This window comes from Prionailurus viverrinus, chromosome B3, assembly GCF_022837055.1.
Source record: "Prionailurus viverrinus isolate Anna chromosome B3, UM_Priviv_1.0, whole genome shotgun sequence".
NCBI classification, from domain to species: domain Eukaryota; kingdom Metazoa; phylum Chordata; class Mammalia; order Carnivora; family Felidae; genus Prionailurus; species Prionailurus viverrinus.
Window position 1 is genome coordinate 131,386,188 of NC_062566.1, and position 19,566 is coordinate 131,405,753.

General features: G+C 51.7%; 1 protein-coding gene across 2 annotated transcripts in view; it reads left to right on the forward strand.

The window, feature by feature from the left end:
- Positions 1-19,566, forward strand: part of RIN3 (Ras and Rab interactor 3) — a 124,134-nt gene that overhangs the window by 32,993 nt on the left and 71,575 nt on the right. For both annotated transcript variants that reach the window (XM_047862362.1, XM_047862361.1), the window contains exon 2: positions 7,144-7,348. In XM_047862362.1, coding sequence (XP_047718318.1) covers positions 7,144-7,348 — 205 coding nt within the window. The remainder of the gene's footprint in view (positions 1-7,143; positions 7,349-19,566) is intronic.

Genomic DNA, 19,566 nt, shown 5'->3' on the forward strand with positions numbered 1-19,566 from the left:
GGGCCGCCTCCCATCCACCCCCCCCCCATGCCATCTGCGCGCCCGTGCACCTTGTACAGTTATCTGGCCATCCCATAATATCCGTCACTGGAGCACACCCACAGACCTGAGGGCCTGTGAGGGCAGGGACCAGGCTTCTGCATCCCAATAGACCCCCTTGATCTGGAAGCTTCTTGGGGTTGGGATCGTGGGTGGAACCTCTCCTTCGATCCCCCATTCCACTTGAGTGCTGGCTGAGTCTGCACAAGGGAGCCTCAGTTCTCCGCACAGTGAGGCATCGCTGAACTTTCTGAACTGCCTCCCTGGGCCTGGGGCACTCATGAGCTGGGCACCTTCCATTTCTTCCTTCCGAACAGGCAGCATCGAGCCAGGCCCCACACCCCAAGCCGTCACCCTCAGTGCCCTGACCCCACGCTGGGGCAGCCTGTCCACCCCGAGCAGAGCTTTGCTCTCCAAAGCCAGGTTCATAGGCCCGTGACAGGGACATAGAAACCAGACCAGGGAGACGAGGACATGCCAGTTCACCCCTCCGTCAGGGAAGCTGGTGAGAAAGTCCCCCCAAATACACCAGGTTGCTGTGTCCATGCTGTGCAGGGTGAGGGTCTCCTCGGGTGTCAGACCAGACTGCCTCTGGGCTGGCAGCCTGGTGTCCTTGGACAGCAGGCCCTGACTGGAGGCCCCCACCAGTGAGCCGAAGGAAACAGGTCGTGAACAGTTGCTCATTCCAGTGGAGTTGCTCTCAAGTTTCTGAGCCTCGGGGCACCTGGGTGACTCAGTCGGTTAAGCGTCTGACTTCAGCTCAGGTCATGTCCCACTGCTCATGGGTTCGAGCCCTACATCGGGCTCTGTGCTGACAGCTCGGGGCCTGGAGCCTGCCTCAGATTCTGTGTCTCCCTCTCTCTCTCTGCCCCTCCCCTGCTCAAGCTCTGTCTCTCTTTCAAATATAAATTAAAACATTAAAGTTTCTGAGGCTCCTTACTTTTCGCTAACAGTGCCGCTCGTTACTCAAAGGTTCCTCTGGCTGCCTTTGCAGGGCCTTCTGCTGGAGTTTGGCCGCTGAGGGGGAGGATGTGGGTGTCGGGGTCACCTGCTCTGCCAGCAGAGAAGGAGCGAGCCAAGGCTGGGGAGCTTTGGGCCTTGCTCCGACTCACGAAAGCACCAGAGCCCCAAAGGAACGAGCTCACAAGGGCATCTGCTCTGACCAGGCCAAAGAAGGCCAGCGGGGCCGAACCCTCTGATCCTCGAATCCCTGCTGACTTTGGGTTTGGGGTCATTTGGGCGCTCTGAGCGCCCACTTGCGACCGCAGAATGCCAGCGCCAGTGATGGAGCTTGGGGCTGGGCTGTGGGGCTCAAGCACAATAGCGAAGGTGGAAATACCCAGAGCTGAGACCGTGTCGGATTTGGTTTCGCTGCTGTGATGACTGGTATTGAGCAGCCTGGCCACATCAGCTCCTACTGCCAGGGGCCGTCGCTGAGCCACAAGGTGCTGGAACTTGTGGGTTACCCCTGGGGCCAGGTGTTGTCTGGGTTACAAGCCAAGTGCAGCACACAGATGTCTACCCCAGTCACTCTAATCAAATGTGCTAAATCCTAAAATCAAGACTACAAAGGGGAAGAATTGTAGTGACAAGAACCCAGTTGGAGGGTTGGAGTGATAGAAAGACAAGAGTTAACATCGGCTGAGTTGTGCTAAGCACCCGGCAGACCTCTGTCTCACCGAGTTTTCGTAAAAACCCTTTTATGTAAGGGTTATTACTACCTTTTTATAGATGCTTCAACTGAAGCCCAGAGAAGTAACGTAACTGGCCAGAGGTCACACAGCCTGGATTCAAACCCAGGGCTTCTAGTATAACAGAAAGGCTTCTTCTCCATGGGTCTCAAGGGATGGGGAGAACTTTATCCCCAGTAGTTTACTGTAAAATATTTTAAGTGTATTTATTTTCAGAGAGAGAGAGAGAGAGAGAGAGATAAAGTGAGGGAGGGTCAGACAGAGGGAGAGAGAGAGAATCCCAAGCAGGCTCCCCACTGTGAGTGCAGAGCCCAACGTAGGGCTCAAACTCAAGAACCATGAGATCATGACCTGAGCCAAAACTGAGAGCTGGACGCTTACCGGCTGAGCCACCCAGGTGCCCCTAAAAGCTTTTAAACTTGCAGAAGAGTTGAAAGAATTTTTCAGTTAACACCCATATACCCGCCACATACCCTTAATGTTTTTGTATATTTACTTTATTACACCCCCATCTATCCCTCTATCCTCCTGTGAATCCACCTTACTTTTTAAACCATTTCGAAGAAAGTTTCGGGCACCCCTGGATATATTAGCATACGTATCATTAGCTCGAGTTCAGTATTCATTGGTGGTGCTTTTGTATTGTTTTGGTGTAAAATTTACATACGATGCAACGTAAATACACATATCTTAGTATACCACTCGGACTTCATACAAATGGGTTCAGACAGTATGTATGTTTTTCTGCATTTGGTTTCTTTCACTCAGTATGTTTTTGAGATTCATCCACGTGGTTGTATGGATCAGCACTTCCTAGTCTGTTGTGAGATAGACAGTGAGATGCCACTGTCTGTCGTTCATTCTGCCATCGATGGACCCCTGGACCAGTGTCAGGCTATTATGAGGAAAGCTGCTATGAATATTCATGTCCAGGTCTTTGTGTGGACATATTTTATTTCTCTTGGGTGGGATGGCTGGCCAGATGGTAGGTGTCTGTTTAGACTTATTAAAAACACACAAAAACCCTGCCTTTTTCGGGGCGCCTGGGTGACTCAGTCAGTTGAGCGTCCGACTCTTGATTTAGGCTCAGGTCATGAGCCCGGGGTCATGGGATCAAGCCTTTGTCGAGCTCTGTGTTGGGCATGGAGCCTACTTAAGATTCTCTCTTTCCCTCCCTCTGCCCTTCTCCCCCACTCATGCTCTCTTAAAATGAAAAATTAAAAAAAAACAGAAAACCGGCCTTTTTCCAAAGTGGTTGTGCCAACTCACATTCCCTCCAATAACATGCAACGGTTCTGATTACTTCCCATCTTCACCAATTTGTGACGTCAGTCTTTTTAATTTTAGCCATTCTGGTGGTTGTGTCGCGGCATCTCATTGTGGTTTTGATTTGCATTTCCCTAATGACTAATGATGTTGGGCAGTCTTTCACCTGCTTACTAGCCATTCGTATGCCTTCTTCTTTGAGGTATTTTCAAATCTTGTGTCCGTTTTTAACATCGACTTGGTTGTTCTCTGTTAGGTGTATGCTTTGCGGATATCTTCTTTGAGCCTATGGTTTGAGTATTCGTTTTCTTTACGAGGTGTTTTGATGACACGTGTGTAAATTTTGGTATGTGTGATTTATCCATCTTTCCTCGTGTGATTCTTGCTTTCTGGTCCAATCCACTAAACTTTTGGCTGCCCGTTGGAGAAAATGTTGGGAGGGAGTAACAGGGAACCCGAAGGAATTGCAGGTGGACAGAGCAGGGTGGGGAAGCTCGGGTTCTGCTGAGCTGATGGAGGGCAGCCCTTTGTAGGGGAATTGGCAGGGGGCAAGGCTCAGAAAGAGAATGCCTTCAATATTAGGGGACTGGATTGGATCCTTCAGGCGGTGGGAGCCATTGAAGGTTTTAGAGCTGGAAGGGATGTGATCACAAGGGTGGCACAGTACCCATGACATTGGAGGTTGGGCAGTTTCTCCTTGGTCACCCTGTCCTCGGGATGCAGGTGGGACTCCCAGGGAGCTGGGGGCAGGGAACAGCTTCATCTCTGTGGATCCTCGAAGACTCTCCATGGGCCCAGAAGCCACCCCATGAGGCCCCGTGGGCCCCATGAGGTCATAGAGGGCCCATTTCTTGCTGAGGAAGCTTGCGTGGTAGTGGGCTAGTTGCTAATCAGAAGCCCAGGGAAGGTGTTCATATATATGGGTTTAGAGCCACCTCTGCCAGTGGCTCCAGAATCTTACAGGGACCCCCACCCTGCCCCCTCCGACCTCCCCTCCTCCTCCCCCAGCATCCCAACCCCTGCACCTGCCAGCCCCCAGGCTTCCGGGTAAGATTGCTCGAAGGCCTTCGCCCTTCCCCAGACATCTGCGTCCTCAGTACAGCTCAGCACGACCTGACACACTCTAGGTCACTCGTTCACCTTGTCTGTCACCTGGCCCCTCTCCTAGACATGAGGTTTGTTGTTTTCATTTGGTTTTGTTTTCTCTGCTCTAACCCAGTGCCTGGAACAACATCTGGAGCTTGCAGACCCTCAGAGACTGTTCACAGTACAAGTGAATACAAGACAGACCCCCTCCTTTCTCACAGAGCCTGTTTGTTTGATCATGGCTTTGGTTCCATAGGACAAAATGAGGACCTTTGTCCCCAAAGCCCAGGCCCCGCCTCAGGCCACCCAGTAAGTGGAGGAATATTCCGGGCCACCCCCTGCCCATTGCACAGATAAGAAAACAGACTCTGAGGGAAAGGCCGATTCAAGGCCTAAGCCTAGCTGGGGGCAGAGAGGAAGTTGGAGCTCTCGCCCCCAGCTGCCATTAGAACCCTAACCTTCCCCTGGGGGAGGCCCCAGGCCAAGTAAGGAGGTTTAAAGATGATCAGGAAGACTTTTGGTTCCAGAAGATAGTTTTGTGTTTCCAAGTTGGGAGAGGGGTTAGAGCAAACGAACAGGCCCTTTTCTGGGTAATTCTGGCCTCCACCCTTCTCACTTCTGTCCCAGAGGAGATGCTGTGACCACCCTCATCCTTCAGGGCCTGGGAAGAGGTTACATCAGTATCGGCTGGGCCTCCCTGGACTTGAACTCCAAATGAGGCCCACTGGGCCCCAGCCCCACGGCCTGTGGACATCCAGAGGGCGGCCCTACAGCCCCTCCCAGCCCACTCCTGTTGCCCTGGTGACCAGGCACACTTCTCTGCGTGGACCCGGAGGGGAAATCCACAAGTATCCGTGCCTGCACATCCAGCATCCCTGAGACGGAGGGCTTCTCCAGGGATTTGGGAGTGGGGGCGTCAGGAGGGAATTTTAGCACACACCCACATTGGCTGACCGCACACCCACCTAGCCGGGTCTCTGCAAAACCCGGCTGCTTAAACAACACAGCGCTGCCGGACCTGTTTGGTCCAGCACTTCCCAGCCTCCCTCCAACCTAAGACCTGCCAGGACCCTGCCCTTCCCTTTAGGAGATGCCGTTCCCTCATCAGGGCTTTTGGGTCTTGCTGCCCTCTGACCCCCTCTCCCCCACCACCTGGTTCCACTTTTCTGTGCCTGTAACGGGGTTCATCCTGGCCTTGTCCCTCCACAGGGCGTCTCCTTACTAGCATCCACTAGTCAGGGACACAGGCAAAAGAGGGGCACCAGCCACAGCTTCCTAGGTAATAAGGGTTACCATCCCTGCAGATACACCGAGAGATTTAGTTCCTCAGAATCAAAACTCTGTGTGTGCAGGGGTTCCGGTGGAGAGAGCATTTGGGGGAGGGTCTGAGGTCTCTTAAACTGGACCTCTACTTTGGTTTTGCTCTTTCTTAGGCCTGTGATAGGCCTCCTTCTCCCCCCTCCCCCCCGACCTATCACATCCTCACCCTGGGGAGCAGAGAGTGTTGACTAGGAGGGACATAAGGGAGCCTTCTGGAAATGTCTGTATCAGAGCAATAGAACTATAATGCAAGCCACAAATGAAGTTTTGAATTTTCTCGTAGCCACATTTAAAAAAATAGAAGGAGGGATGCCTGGATGGTTCACCTCAGTTAAGCATCCAACTTTGGCTCAGGTCATGATCTTGTGGTTCATGGGTCTGAGCCCCGCATCGGGCCGTGCACTGACAGTGTGGAATCTGCTTGGAATTCTCTGTCTCCCTGTCTCCACCCCTCCACCCCCACCAAAATAAATAAATAAACTTTAAACAAAGTAGAAAGAAACAGGTGAAATTAATTTTAATAATGTTTTCTTTAACCAAATACACTCAAACTATTATTTCAACGTGTCGTCAACATAAAATATTATTAATGAGCAATTTTACAGTCTTTTTTTTTTTTTTCATATCAAGACTTCAGCTCCTGTGTGTGTTTGATACTCCTAGCAGGTCTCAATTCAGTCAACCCACTTTTAAGAGCTCAATAGCACTGGTCTCTATCTGAGTGGTAGTTAACATGGGTATATGTATGTATGTATATATATGTACACATACATATATACATAATTAACACGGGTATATATATAGCATATATATATATATACATATATAATTCTGTCTAGATGTATACTAAAGACTTGTATGTTTCACTGTAAGTTACACTTCAATTTAAAAGTTCTTAAGGGGCTCCTGGGTGGCTCAGTCGGTTAAGGATCCAACTCTTGGTTTTGGCTTGTGAGTTTGGTTTGTGAGTTTGAACCCCACATCAAACTCCACACCCACAGTGCAGAGCCTGCTTGGGATTCTCTCTCTCCCTCTCTTCTCTCTCTCTCTCTCTCAAAATAAACAAATAAACTAAAAAATAATAAAAGGGGCACCTGGGTGGCTCAGCCCTTAAGCATCTGACCGAGTCAGGTCATGATCTCACAGTGCGTGAGTTCAAGTCCCACATCAGGTGAGCTTGAGCCGCACTTCAGGTGAGCATAAGACCCGCTTCAGGTAAAACACCAGCCCCGCTTTGTGAGAGAGCCCCACTTCTCTCTCTCTCTCTCTCTCTCCCTCCCTCTCTCCCTCCCTCTCTCTCTCTCTCTGACCCTTGTGGGATTCTCTCTCTCTCTCTCTCTCTCTCTCTCTCTGCCCCTGGCTCACTTGCACCCTCTAGAGAGAGGTACAAAAAATGATAATAATAAAAATAATAAAAGTTTTAAAAATTCTCTTCAGAGCTCTGCTCCAATGCCCGCTGTGTTTCCCTGAAGCCATCCTGGGTTGGAATTAGCTACTTCTGTAACACTGTGCTTCTGTTATGTTTATCCCAATGCTTCTGCTGCTTGTTTCTGTGCTATCCGACCCATTTTATTGTAAGCACCCTAAGGGGAAGATCATGGCTTATTTTTTAATTCCCAAAGGACTCCTGGCTTCACAGATGCTAGATGAATAACTGACCCATTGAACCGAATCCCCGTTTGTTACACACCAGTCTCTGGGCTGGCTGCAGGATGGGCTGATCATTTGATTCTGTTCTCAGTCCTGTTCCAGATGTTGGCAAACAAGGAGAGGAAGAAGAGGAGGAAGGTGGCATGGGGCCCTGTCTGCCGGTCACCCCGAAGAACTGCCTTCCACGGCGGGGCATCAGCGTCCTGGAGAAGCTCATCAAAACGTGCCCGGTGTGGCTGCAGCTGGGTCTGGGCCGGGTGGAGGCAGCCAGGATCCTGCAGCGGGAGGCGGCTGGGGTGAGTTGGGGTCTCTTCACCTTGTGACGGGTGGGCGGGCACAGCCACAAGGAGCTGCCTGGGCTCCCACCCAAGCAGCTGGCCTCTGCACAACCGGCCATCTACATTCCTTTCTTGGGTTTATCAGCTTTTCGACTGGGGTGTCTTTTCCCCAAACTCAGGAGCGAGAGACTGGCGGGAGGTCTGGTGTCCCTGCTGGAGAGCAGGGAACTGTGTGGCTGGCATGGGCTGCTCTGGGCATTCGTGCACCTGCGTTGACACTTGGAGAAGAAAGGGAATGCCTTCAATATTAGGAGACTGGCTTGTGGACAGGACCAGGCATCTGGGACCAGAGGATATCAGAGCTGGAGGGACCTGAGAAATCATGTTACATCCTTTATTTGACATATGAGAATAAGGGGGCTGTGTGATGGAGGCAAAAGCTCTTGAGTCAGGCTCTGTGAGTTGAGTGGGCCTCCCTTTCTCTCACTTTGAAATGGGCCCATCAATTAAAGTGCTTTGCTCTAGGTGATAGGGGCATTGCAGGGGAAGAAAGATCCGTAGATAGTGAATCAGAGCTCATCAAATGCCACCGACCACCACCCCACGCATTTTCTGTTCCATGCCACTTCCTTTAAAAAAAAAAAATTCGTTTAATTATAAAAGTGATAGGCATATGTATTCACTGTAAAAAAAAAAATCAAACTGGACAGACGTGACAAAGTAAGGAGTAGAGTCTTCTCAAAGTTTTTGCCATCTATTCTCTTTTAGCCTCTACTCCACTCCCCAGGAGTCTTTTTTTCGGTTTTCTTTTTTATCGAGGTGAAATTCCCATGACAGAAAATTAACCATTGTCAAGGGCACCATTTAGTACGTTCACAGTGTTGTCCGAGCACCGGTCCTGTCAGACATCTGCCAGACATTTCCTGGCCCCAACGTGAAGCCCTGCATCCAGTCCCCCCACCGCCACCTCCGCCCCTGCCCCCGGCAACCTCCAGTCTGCTGCCGAAGCCTCTTTTGCTCTAAGTGCATGGTGTGTCCCTCCAGGCATCCTTTATGCAGAGCCCCATGTTGATAGCGGCCAGGATTCATCAGGTACTTACTGAGTCCCAGGCACTAGTCTCAGGTCTGTCTGTGAATCATCACTCTTTGGGCTCACAGCAGCCCTCTGAGGTAAGCATTACAATTATGCCCATTTCACAGAGGAGGCAACTGGGAGGCAAAGAAGTTGAGTGACCTCCCCCAGATGACTCAGTGAGCAAGGGCCCGAGCTGAACCCAGGCAGTCTGGCTGCTGCCGTGCTGTGTGATACACGCACGTGCAGGTGGAATCATGCCTTTCGGCCACTGAACACTCCTCCGGGGTTCAGCGTCGATGCAGTGTGCAGTCTATGTGCGCTGTGTCCAGGGAATGCTCCAAGCTCCCGAATACACGGGGCTCCGTTGATTAGTGGACTCATTCACCTTGGACTAGATAGAATCCATCAAGTCCGCAGTTCCAGGATTACCAGAATTTAGGGGCTTCCAACCACGTCCCAACTTCCCTTTGTCACAGATGCCCCTGCCCTAGGGAGTGGGGACCCTCACTCATAGGGAGTGAGGCCGGACAGCCCAGCAGGATCCTTCCCAGCTCAAGGGAGGCCTCCTCTGGGTATGGTGGCAGGTGCCCCGCGGGCCAGGCGAGTCCCACCGCAGCACCAGGGGCAGCCTGGGAGTCTGTAGATCCCTCTGGAGGGATGAGCAGGGAGGGAGCTCGAAGGGCAGGCTGTGAGACTGTCATGCTCGAGAAAACAAGGTCTGTTGTTTCGTCCTTCCCCGCCATAAAGTTTTCTGTTTGGAAATAACTGAAGGCTTCAGAGCGGATGATAAAACCGTGTGGAAAAACGGAGTCGGGGGCTCAGGCCAGTGAGTGTCCCAGTCAATGTTCCCAGGCCCCAGGCCCTGAGAAACATCCTCTTCCCTATTAGGTTCTTTTTTTTTTTAGTGTTTATTTATTTTTGAGAGAGAGAGAGAGAGAGAGAGAGAGAGAGAGAGAGAGAGAGAGCTGGGGAGGGGCAGAGAGAGAGGGAGACACAAACTGAAGCAGGCTCCAGGCTCTGAGCTGTCAGGACAGAGCCCAACGCGGGGCTCAACCTCATGCCACTGTGAGATCATGGCACGCTTAACCAACTGAGCACCCAGGAGCCCCGACTCTTCTCTATTAGGTTCTGAGGGGATTAGCTTCCCACCCTTCCCGGAGGCGATGCAGCTCAAAAACAGCCCCAAGTGCAATGTTTTGATGCTGAGGGATGGCCATTTTCTGGAGCTTTCTTGGTCACTGGGAGAGGTGTGCCCCGGGCGTGGGTGTAGATGTGGGCGGATAGCACAGTAAGGACCCTTCCCAGGAGAAGGCAGATGCGTCTCCAGGGCTGGCTGGGCTGGGCCGAGGTCTTGACTGCTCTGCCCCCGAAGGGTTCAGCCCTCGCTTCAAAAACTTTAAGATAACCCCAACTCACAACAACAACAGTGGTTCTCTGTGAAGAATGCTTACTGATGCCAGGCCCTGTATTGGCATTAGCGTCAAGTACTATATGATGTCGTCTCATTGAATCCTCGGGATAATTCTGTGGGACTGACTCTGCTATTATCCCCAGTTTACACATGATGAAACTGAGGCTAAGAGGAACATTTCTAGTTTGGGCTTCCCTCGAAGCAGACCCCGAGATGAGGATTTGAGTTCAAGAGTTCAAGAGGTTTATTTGGAAGGTGACCCCAGGGAGCACCAGCAGGGGAAGTAAGACAGGGAAGGGAAGGGGAGGGGAGGGGAGGGGAGGGGAGGGAAGGGAAGGGAAGGGAAGGGAAGGGAAGGGAAGGGAAGGGAGGCAGCTGATAAAAGGTATGTATGTGATCATGCAAGTTACCTCTGGGCAAAGAGGAGTGAATCTTGCTGGAGCACTCTAGGAGCCAGTGTAGAACACGCATCTTGAGGTCATCCCACATCTCAAGGTCATCCCCCCACTCTCGAGGGATGAGAAAGCAGTTGTTGTCTACCAACCCCTGAGAACTGTTGGTTCAAGGCTGTGGAGGTGAGGATTCATGTTCCAGCACCTCCTGTCTGCCCTGGGTATGAGAAGACCTGACCCTGGCCAGAAAGCGGTGCTGAGCTCTGGAGTGATGTGGGCAGACTTCCTGGAGGAGGCAGATGCTGAGCTGGGTCATGTGGCACGGATGGGCAGGACTGAGATGGGGTAGCTGAGAGGTTCATTGGAGAGTTGGTGGGTGCGAGAACCGTACAGGCTGAGCCCCAGAGGTCGGCATGAGCTGGGCTGGGGCACACGGCGATGGACCTATGATCCGGGGGCTGAGTCTAGCAAATAGAAAGCTTCTCCAGGGCTAGGTCCTAAAGTGACCCCACGCCCAGAGGCCTGAATCAGATCCTGGGAGTAAGACCATAGCTAACATTGAGACAGAAGGCAACTGCCCTAAAGGAGGTCAGCCAGGCCCTTGCTCGGTTCCCTCTCGCTGCCCCCCTCGGAGGCCGCAGGAGCAGGGCCAGCCCTGAGAACAACAGAATTAGAGCAGATGCACCTTCTGTCGGCTTCCCTGCCCTCTGCCTTTACCCCGGACTCTTCCTCTTCTATATTTTCAAGCAGAAGCCAAGCCCTAAGCTCACACTCTGATAACAACGATGGGCCAACTTTTACCCAGAGTTTTCCCCAGAGTTGCTCTTTGCACAACCTGATCCATTCTCACGGCGATTTCTGTCAGGTAGTAAGTGTTACTAGTGTCCCCATTTCCAGATGAGGAAACAAAGGCACGAGAGGTTCACTCACTTGCCTGAGGCCACACGACTGGTGAGCACAGAATCTGCATGGCGTGACCTTCATCGAAGGCCCTTTTCTGGGTACCTTCATCCCACACGATGGCCTGAAACTCAGCTACAGTGTTGCTTTCTTTGTTTTTAAAGCTGCAGCCACTGCAGGTGACTTCCAGGCTGTGAGAGAGAGAAGGGTCTCCAGAGATGGCCTGGACCCACCCTTCCTGATGTGGAGGGTACTTCCTCCTGTCCATGCGAATGGTCAAGAGACTGGGCATCCTGCCCCCTTGCCCCCACACCAGTATCTCTGTGACCTTGACCATGACCCACCCCCTCCACCCCTCCCTGTCTCTCCTCCCTGCAGCCTGCTTCTCTGATAAGGTGTTGGGAACATACTGGCCCATTTTTTATTTGTGTGTATCCAGAAACCAGGCAATCGAAAAGCCACCTTTATTCCATCTGGACCCAAACATTGTTGTGTTTAAAAACAAAAACAAAAACAAAAAAAACCACACTTATTTTGGAAATTTGAGATTTGCAGAACAGTTGCAAAGATAGTATAGGGAGCTCCCAAATACTCCTCACCCAGTTTCTGCTATAGTTAACATCTAACGTTAGTAGGATACATTTGTCACAATTAATGAAACAATATCGATACATTCATGTTAACTAAAGCCCACAGCTTGTACCCAGTGTCCATTTTCTGTCCCAGCGTCTCCTCCAGGGCACCGCATTACATTTAGTCGCGGTGTCTTCTCAGGCTCGTCTTGACTGTGAGTTTCTCAGGCCTTCTTTGTTGTTCGATGGCCTTGACAGTGTTGAGGGATACAGGTATTTTAAGGTATTTTGTAGGAGGGCCCTCGGTTGGGATTTATCTGATGGTTAGACTAGCGTTATGGGGCTGTTCTCATCACATCATGTCAAAGGCACCTACTATCAACATGACTTACCACTCACTGTTAATATTGACCTTGCTCACCTGGCTGAGGTTGTGCTCAGGTTTCCCCTTGGCAGAGTTAACTGTTTCCCCCTTCTGTACTGCCCTCTTTGGTAGGAAGCCACTGTGCATATGGCCCACCCTCAGGGAGTGGGGAATCCTTACTACCTACGTCAATTATTTGGAGCTCTTCTGCACTAGATCTTTTTTGTGTCCTCTCCATTTATTTATTCATTTATTTATTTATTTTTTAATGTTTATTTATTTTTGACAGAGACAGAGCATGAGCCGGGTAGAGGCAGAGAGAGAGACATACACACAGAATCTGAAACAGGCTCCAGGCTCTGAGCTGTCAGCACAGAGCTCGATGCGGGGCCTGAACCTACAGGCTGTGAGATCATAACCTGAGCCGAAGTCAGACGCTTAACCAACTGAGCCACCCAGGCACCCCGCCATTTATTTGTTTATTCAGTCATTTAGTTGTATCAATATGGACTCATGGATATTGATTTCAATGCTTTGGGTTATAATCCAATACTATTTTAATTATTTTGTTGCTCAAATTGTTCCAACTTTGGCCATCGGGAGCTCTTTCAGTTGCCTCCTGAGTCCCTGTGATATACGCCCATCATTGCTTGCGTGTGTGTGTGTGTGTGTGTGTGTGTGTGTGTTTGGTCTTTGGAGCACTTCCTTACTTTCTGACTGCATGCTTCTTGTATGTTTCTTTTTTTTTTTTTTATTTTTTAAATGTTTATTTACTTTTGAGAGACAGCATGAACAGGGGCAGGGCAGAGAGAGCTGGAGACACAGAATCTGAAGCAGGTTCCAGGCTCTGAGCTGTCAGCACAGAGCCTGATGTGGGGCTCGAACTCATGAGCGGTGAAATCATGACCTGAGCTGAAGTCGGACACTTAACCGACTGAGCCACCCACTTGCCCCAGTCCTGGAATCAGCCGTTTCTCCAAGAAGCCCTGGTTCCTTTCATTAGAAAATAATATTAGAAAGCAAGATCGGGGTGTTATGTTTGTTTATTGCTACTGGAGTATCATTGCTTGGGGGACAGAAGATAGCTTTTAATGAAAGAAATCTCTTGTAAGATTGCTTTTGTGGTGGGGGTTTAGCTCAATAGTTGCAGCAGCCTAGTTGTGATACAGACCAGCCACACAGGTGGTTCAAGGCACCTTCCCCAGGTGTGAGTCAAGGAATACCGATTCCGTTCAAGGTGAGTTTGGAAAGGGGTTGGGTGCCTGGTGGCTCAGCCGGTTAAGCATCTGACTCTTGACTTCAGCTCAGGTCATAGTCTCATGAACTGTGAGATCATTCCCTGTGTCCAGCTTGGTGCTGATAGCATGGAGCCTGCTTGGGATTGTCTTTCTCCCTCTCCCTCTGCCCCTCCCCTGCTCACGCACTCTCTCAAAATAAATTCAAAAACTTCAAAAGATTAGTTCCGCAAAAGCATCAGGGAAGCCCCTCTCTTGCCCCTTCGGGGTGCTGGGTCCAGGAAGGAAGGCACAGTCAACACTTAGGGCAGACCTACTGTGTGCCACACACCATCTGTCATCTTTCCAACAGCCCTGCAGAACAGGGAGCGGGCTTTCTATTTTACCCCTGAGGAAACCCAACGCCCATGGTAAGGAGCCTGCCCTGAGTAACAGCTGCTAAATGGTCAAGTGCTATTGGAAGCCACCAACTGACTGCCTTCAAAGGCTTTAAAAAAATACAATGTCTCGGGGCGCCTGGGTGGTGCAGTCAGTTGAGCGTCCGACTTCAGCTCAGGTCATGATCTCACGGTTTGTGAGTTCGAGCCCCGTGTCGGGCTCTGTGCTGACAGCTTGGAGCCTGGAGCCTGCTTCCAATTCTGTGTCTCCCTCTCTCTCTACCCCTCCCCTGCTCATGCTCTGTCTCTCTGTGTCTCAAAAATGAATAAACTTAAAAAAAATACAGTGTCTCGGCCTCATTCCCAGAAATGTGGATTTTTTTTTTTTTTTTTTTTTTTTTTGGTCTGGAGTAAGGGCTCAGGCACTAACGTGTTTTAACAGCTCCTAGGTGATTCTGATGTGCAGCCAGGATTGAGAAACTCCATCCACTCCATGCCTTGACACCACTTCATTATCAGTAACGGGAAACGTGGGTCATGTGTCCAGAGTGGCCCCCAGAGCCATGGCAGCCCCTGAGTTTGTGGCCTCTGGGAAGGACCAGCCACTTCTGTTGCTGCACGGATGGGCATGATTGGAAAATTTCCCCAAGCAATGGGAAAATAGTCCTAAAATAACAGAAGTAGAAAAGCAGACAGCTCTGGATTGTCCAGGCCAAAAATGGATCATAAAAATAAAATCATTATTGTGTCTTGGGCTTTGGGTTTGTATATATTTATTTGGAGAGGAGGAAGGGCCTGCAGTGACTGCATAGTTCTCTCCCGAAGCATATTCTGTCCAGCTGTTACTGAAATCAGTTGGGCTTTCCAAAAACCCACACTGGCGAAGGGTAGACAGGAAGAGGCTCCTACAGCCGTCTGTTGCGGCCTCGTGGACTGCAGGCATTTACCCGTGAAACGCCCTGTGCAAGCCTGTCAGGATCTGGGCAAGCCCCCAGGGCACTGATGCTGGGAGAGAATCTTCTGGAAGGAAGGAGTTGTGGGACCCTCCCACCCCCTTGCCCTCCCTAGACTGGAAAAGCCAGAGGACACAGCAAACCAGGGCCGGAACTAGGAGGGACACCCAGTGTCCTGCCTTGCAGCCCAGTGCTCTGACCACTACCCCACTGTTGTTTTGGGCGTGGGGACGGGAGAACCCTAGCTCTTTAGAGAAAATCGGACCCCCTGGGATGCCTAGGTGGCTCAGTCAGTTGAGCCTCGGACCTCGGCTCAGGTCATGATCTCACACTTCATGGGTTCGAGCCCCGTGTCGGGCTCTGTGCTGACAGCTCAGAGCCTGCTTCAGATCCTCTGTCCCCGTCGCTCTCTGCCCCCATCCCCCGCTGGTTCTCTAAATAAATAAACAGACTTTTTAAGACAGGGGTGGGGGGGTGGGGGGTGGGAAGAGGGCACAGAAGGAGTGGGCTGATTCAGATGTCGGCCCAACGGGGCACCAAACTGTACTTGTTCCCACAGAGGAGAGAGGTTGAGTGAGGACGCTGGGGCACAGCAAGGTTTGTTGGTGGCCTGGTTAACGGGGGAAGACTCAGGAGTGGCGGTGGATGGTACAGAGGGCAAGACTGTGAACTGTTGCGCTCGTTATGACCCCGGGCAGCCCACAGGCACAGGTTTCCTGCCGGTGGACAAAGAAGGCTGGACTTGTCACCTCCTGTTCCCTCACTGCCCACCTTGAGCTTATCCTTGTCTCTGGGCCGAGGCCTGACATCTGGACCCGGCCTCGCTGCAAGTGCCTGGGGCCTCACATGCTTCCTTGCTGACTCATGGAGCCATCCACAAACAGTGGAGGATAGGAATGCTACCTCTGTACAGTAGGGGTTTCTGTACCATTTGCCCTCAGGGCCCGGAGGCAGGTAGAGGGTCCCTGGGGAAGGGAGGCACCAAATACTGAGAGCTTATTATGTAGCAGGCATTCTCCGGAAGGCACCTGTGCAGTTCTTCTGATAATCACTTGAGGCACTGCGTCAGCCGGGCATGCTTTTGGCTTCAAGTAACAGCAAACCCAGCCTGTGGTAACTTGAGCCATAAAGCTATGACTGTTTGTGTAATGAGGAATGTGGAAGTTGGGGCCCAGGGTTAGTTTAGCAGCTAACCGATGTCCTTAGAACCCAGGGTCTTTCCACCTTTCTGTTCCCCCATCTTCAAGGTGTTGGCTTTGTGTCCTCAGATTTTTCACCTCATAGTTACAAAAGGGCAGCTGCAGCTCCAGCCATCTCACCCATTCAAAGGCAGGTGGTCACAGGCAAACGGCTTTCTTCTCCTAGACTCAGTCTTTTTGCCAGGGAACACATATTTTTTAGATGCCTTTTTGGTCACCCCTAACTGCAAGGGAGGTTGGGAAAGGGGATGAATGGTAGAAAGGAGCAGAAGAACCATGATTGGCTTTGACCAAACACGATTCATCTCCTGAGGCAGGACCCGTTGCACCCAGGTCAGAATTGGGGTTGGTTAGCAAGAAAGGGAAGAGATTGGGGCGCCTGGGTGGTGCAGTCGGTTAAGCGTCCGACTTCAGCCAGGTCACGATCTTGCGGTCCGTGAGTTCGAGCCCCGCGTCGGGCTCTGGGCTGATGGCTCAGAGCCTGGAGCCTGCTTCCAATTCTGTGTCTCCCTCTCTCTCTGCCCCTCCCCCATTCATGCTCTGTCTCTCTCTGTCCCAAAAATAAATAAACGTTGAAAAAAAAAGTTTAAAAAAAAAAAAAAAGAAAGGGAAGAGATTAGTTTGTTTATTTTGGGGGGGGGAGTGCACGAGCAGGGGAGGGGCAGAGAGAGAGGTGGGGAGGGAGAGAATCCCAAGCAGGCTCCGCACTGTCAGTGCAGAGCCTGATGCAGAACTGGAGCTCATGAACCAAGAGATCACGATGTGAGCCAAGATTAAGAGTCAGATGCTTAACCGACTGAGCCACCCAGGCACCCCTCAAATATTTATTTATTTATCAAATGAGATTATGCCTGTAACAATCTTAGCATGTGGTTTAGTGCTCAGTAAATGGTAGCAGTCTACTATAATAATAAAGATTATTAGCACTATTTATTTATTAAGTGCACACCCGGTGTCAGGTGTTTTATGTACGTCATCAGCAATTCTCACGGCAGCCCTGAAAGGTGGATGTTATCATTCTCATGCTCAGAAGAGGAAAGGAACTTGCCCGTGGATCCAACAGCTAGTGAGTAGCAGAGCTGGGATCTGGGTCCCACTGTATCTCTAAAAAGCTAGCTGCGGCGGGGGCAGAACGAGAAGTGAAGGGGGCTTGGAGAATTTGCACACAGGACCCCCCAAAGGTGTGGGAGAACGAGCTCTGAGGGGCCCATCCAGCACTGCGGCCTCCTACGTACTCACCTGCAACAACCATCGTGGGCGATACCTCCTTAGAGTAGAAGTCGTGGTCACCAGTCGTGAGGCTGGGGAGTGAGGGGTTCACAGACAGCTCGCACCGATGGTCTTCCTCCCGACGCTGACTTTGGCCGGACTCTGCCGAGTCTAAGCATAGGAGACTCACCATAACCTAGAATGCTTGCAGGAGTCACTATGGTTATTTAGAATATTATAATATGCATCATCGTGCCTATCCTCACTTGGCTGCACAGCGACACTGTGTCTGGAGTGCGGTCTGTGGCTATTTCCCAGGAGGGACCCTGTGACTAGCTGAGCAGCTAAACCCTCCCAAAGGGGAACACAGAACACTGTCCAAAGGACAGTGGCCCAGGCAGACCCCTGTCAGTGGCCCCCCTCCCTCATGGCCCCACTAGCCCGCAGCCTCTCTGTGCACCACCCCCCCCCCTCCAAACTTTCCCCAGTGCCTTACCTTGGCTTTTCAGATAAGAGCCCCAGGACTTGGCCATGGTAGAGGGAAGTGCCATGTGAGGCTTTGTGGCCATGCAGAAACGGTGGGTGTTGGGCATTCAGAACTGGGGACTTGTCAGAGTCCAGCCCGGGGGACTTTCCACCCCTGCCCACGCCCCTGCCCCTCAAAAAGCAGATGACACAGGCAGGAGGGCTATAAATAAGTGAGCCGCTCCTGGTGACACCTTGGTCTGCGTCTTCCTCCTGCCCTTCCCATCTGCGTGGCCTTGGGTTTGTTTTTCCTCTCTGTAGCCCGAGTCTTCACCCGTCATAGAGGATGGCAACAGTACCTACTTCACAGGGCTGTGGGGAGAACGAGTGAGGCCAAATGTAAGGGACGAACGTGGTGCAGAGCACAGCCGTCAGCCGCGGTTTCAGCTTCTGGCTCCTCACCGTCGACTGAACCACGCTCTCAGGGAAGCACCTCCTGGTTCCTTTGCACAGTAAACACGTGTGGCAGACTCATCCTCAGTTCTAGGTGGAGCCCGAGACCGGGAGACAGAAGACCAAAACCCAGCTGGCGGGGGGGGGGGGGGGGGGGGGGGGGGGTTGCAAACGGAGAATGAATCCTTAGTGAACATCTGTGGAGACCCGACTGTCCCACTGGGTGCTTCCCTGTGCAATATCTCCGTGGCTTCCAACACGGAGGGGCGGGGCTTTGGCTCTTTTTTTGTTTCTGCTGGGTAGTCTGGTGTTATTCTCCCCATTTACAGATCCGATCAGAACACTGAGGCTCAGGGGAGCCACAGAATCACCCAGGGCCACCGAGCTCATGACTGGCTGCTCAGGGCCTTCCGGGGGCCCAAGAAAAATACAGATTGTGACAGACTGACTCTCCTCCCAGCTGGAGAAGTTATCTTCTTCCTTTCCGTAAACATGGGGGTGGAGCACAGGGCGGATGTGTGAGCAGAGTGGAGAAATCTAGAAATAAGTCCGTGCTGGGTGTGAAAGAGCCAGGGAGCTTGCAGGGCACGAGGAGGTCCCATTTGAGGCTGGCACCCGTGCTTTGTCATGGCAGTCAACCAAGAGAGAGCTCAGCGTGGGGTCACAATAGTCCAAGAAGAAGGCAATGCCGGTAGAGGGAGAAATATATGTTGGGGCTGCGGCCCTGGCCCTTTGTAGGTCTCTCGCTCTCTCTCTCTCACTCTCTGACCGCGTTCATCCTTCTTAAAGGCATCCTGATTGTCTTCTCTTCTCTTTTATTTGAAAAAATAAAAATGGTTGGTGGCATTTGCACTCACGGGTCATGAGCCACAGTTTGGAAAACACTGGCCTTCCTTCCCGTGCCCTGTTCCCCAGAGCTCCAGGCAAGAGGCCCTGGGGCAGCCCGGAGTCTACTCAGTCCGCACTCACCACCCCCCCACGTACATACTCACTCACTCACTCACTGCTTTGGCAACAATTCTCCAGCGCCCGTGGGGGTCCTACACTTCAACCCGGTTCCAACACTAAGTACCTGGAGTGAGTGCAGACCCCGTAGGTTAAAGAGCAGGGTCCCCAACGAGACCGCCCTTACTTCAGACGCCAGACACAAGTGGGGTCCCCGGGCTACCCAGACTTCTGACTTGGCTTTAAACATGACGGCCCCCCTTCAGAGTTGGTCATTCACTGAGTGACTCTGAGAACTCACTGCAGAGACTCTATTTCTGCTGACCCTTTTATTCTGAAGGACACAACTCAAGAGCAGCTGGGGACAGAGACGAATAGGGGTGAGGTCTGGGGTGGGGAGGGGCGCACAGAGCTCCCGTTCCCTCCCCCTGGTGGAATCCAGGCACAGCACCCCTGACACATCTATGTGTTCACCAACCAGAAATCTCCTGGGCATGACTGGGCCAACTAACATGTTGGCCATCCAGTCTGCAGCTCCCCGCAGAGGCAGAGGTGGGGCTGAAAGTTCCAACCCTCCATTCCCCACCTCCCACCCCCCACCCCCGCTGGTTTTTCTGTGGCCAGCCCCTCCTTTGACACCAAGGGCTGCCATGAGTCACCTGTTAGTGTGAATTCAGGTACAGTCA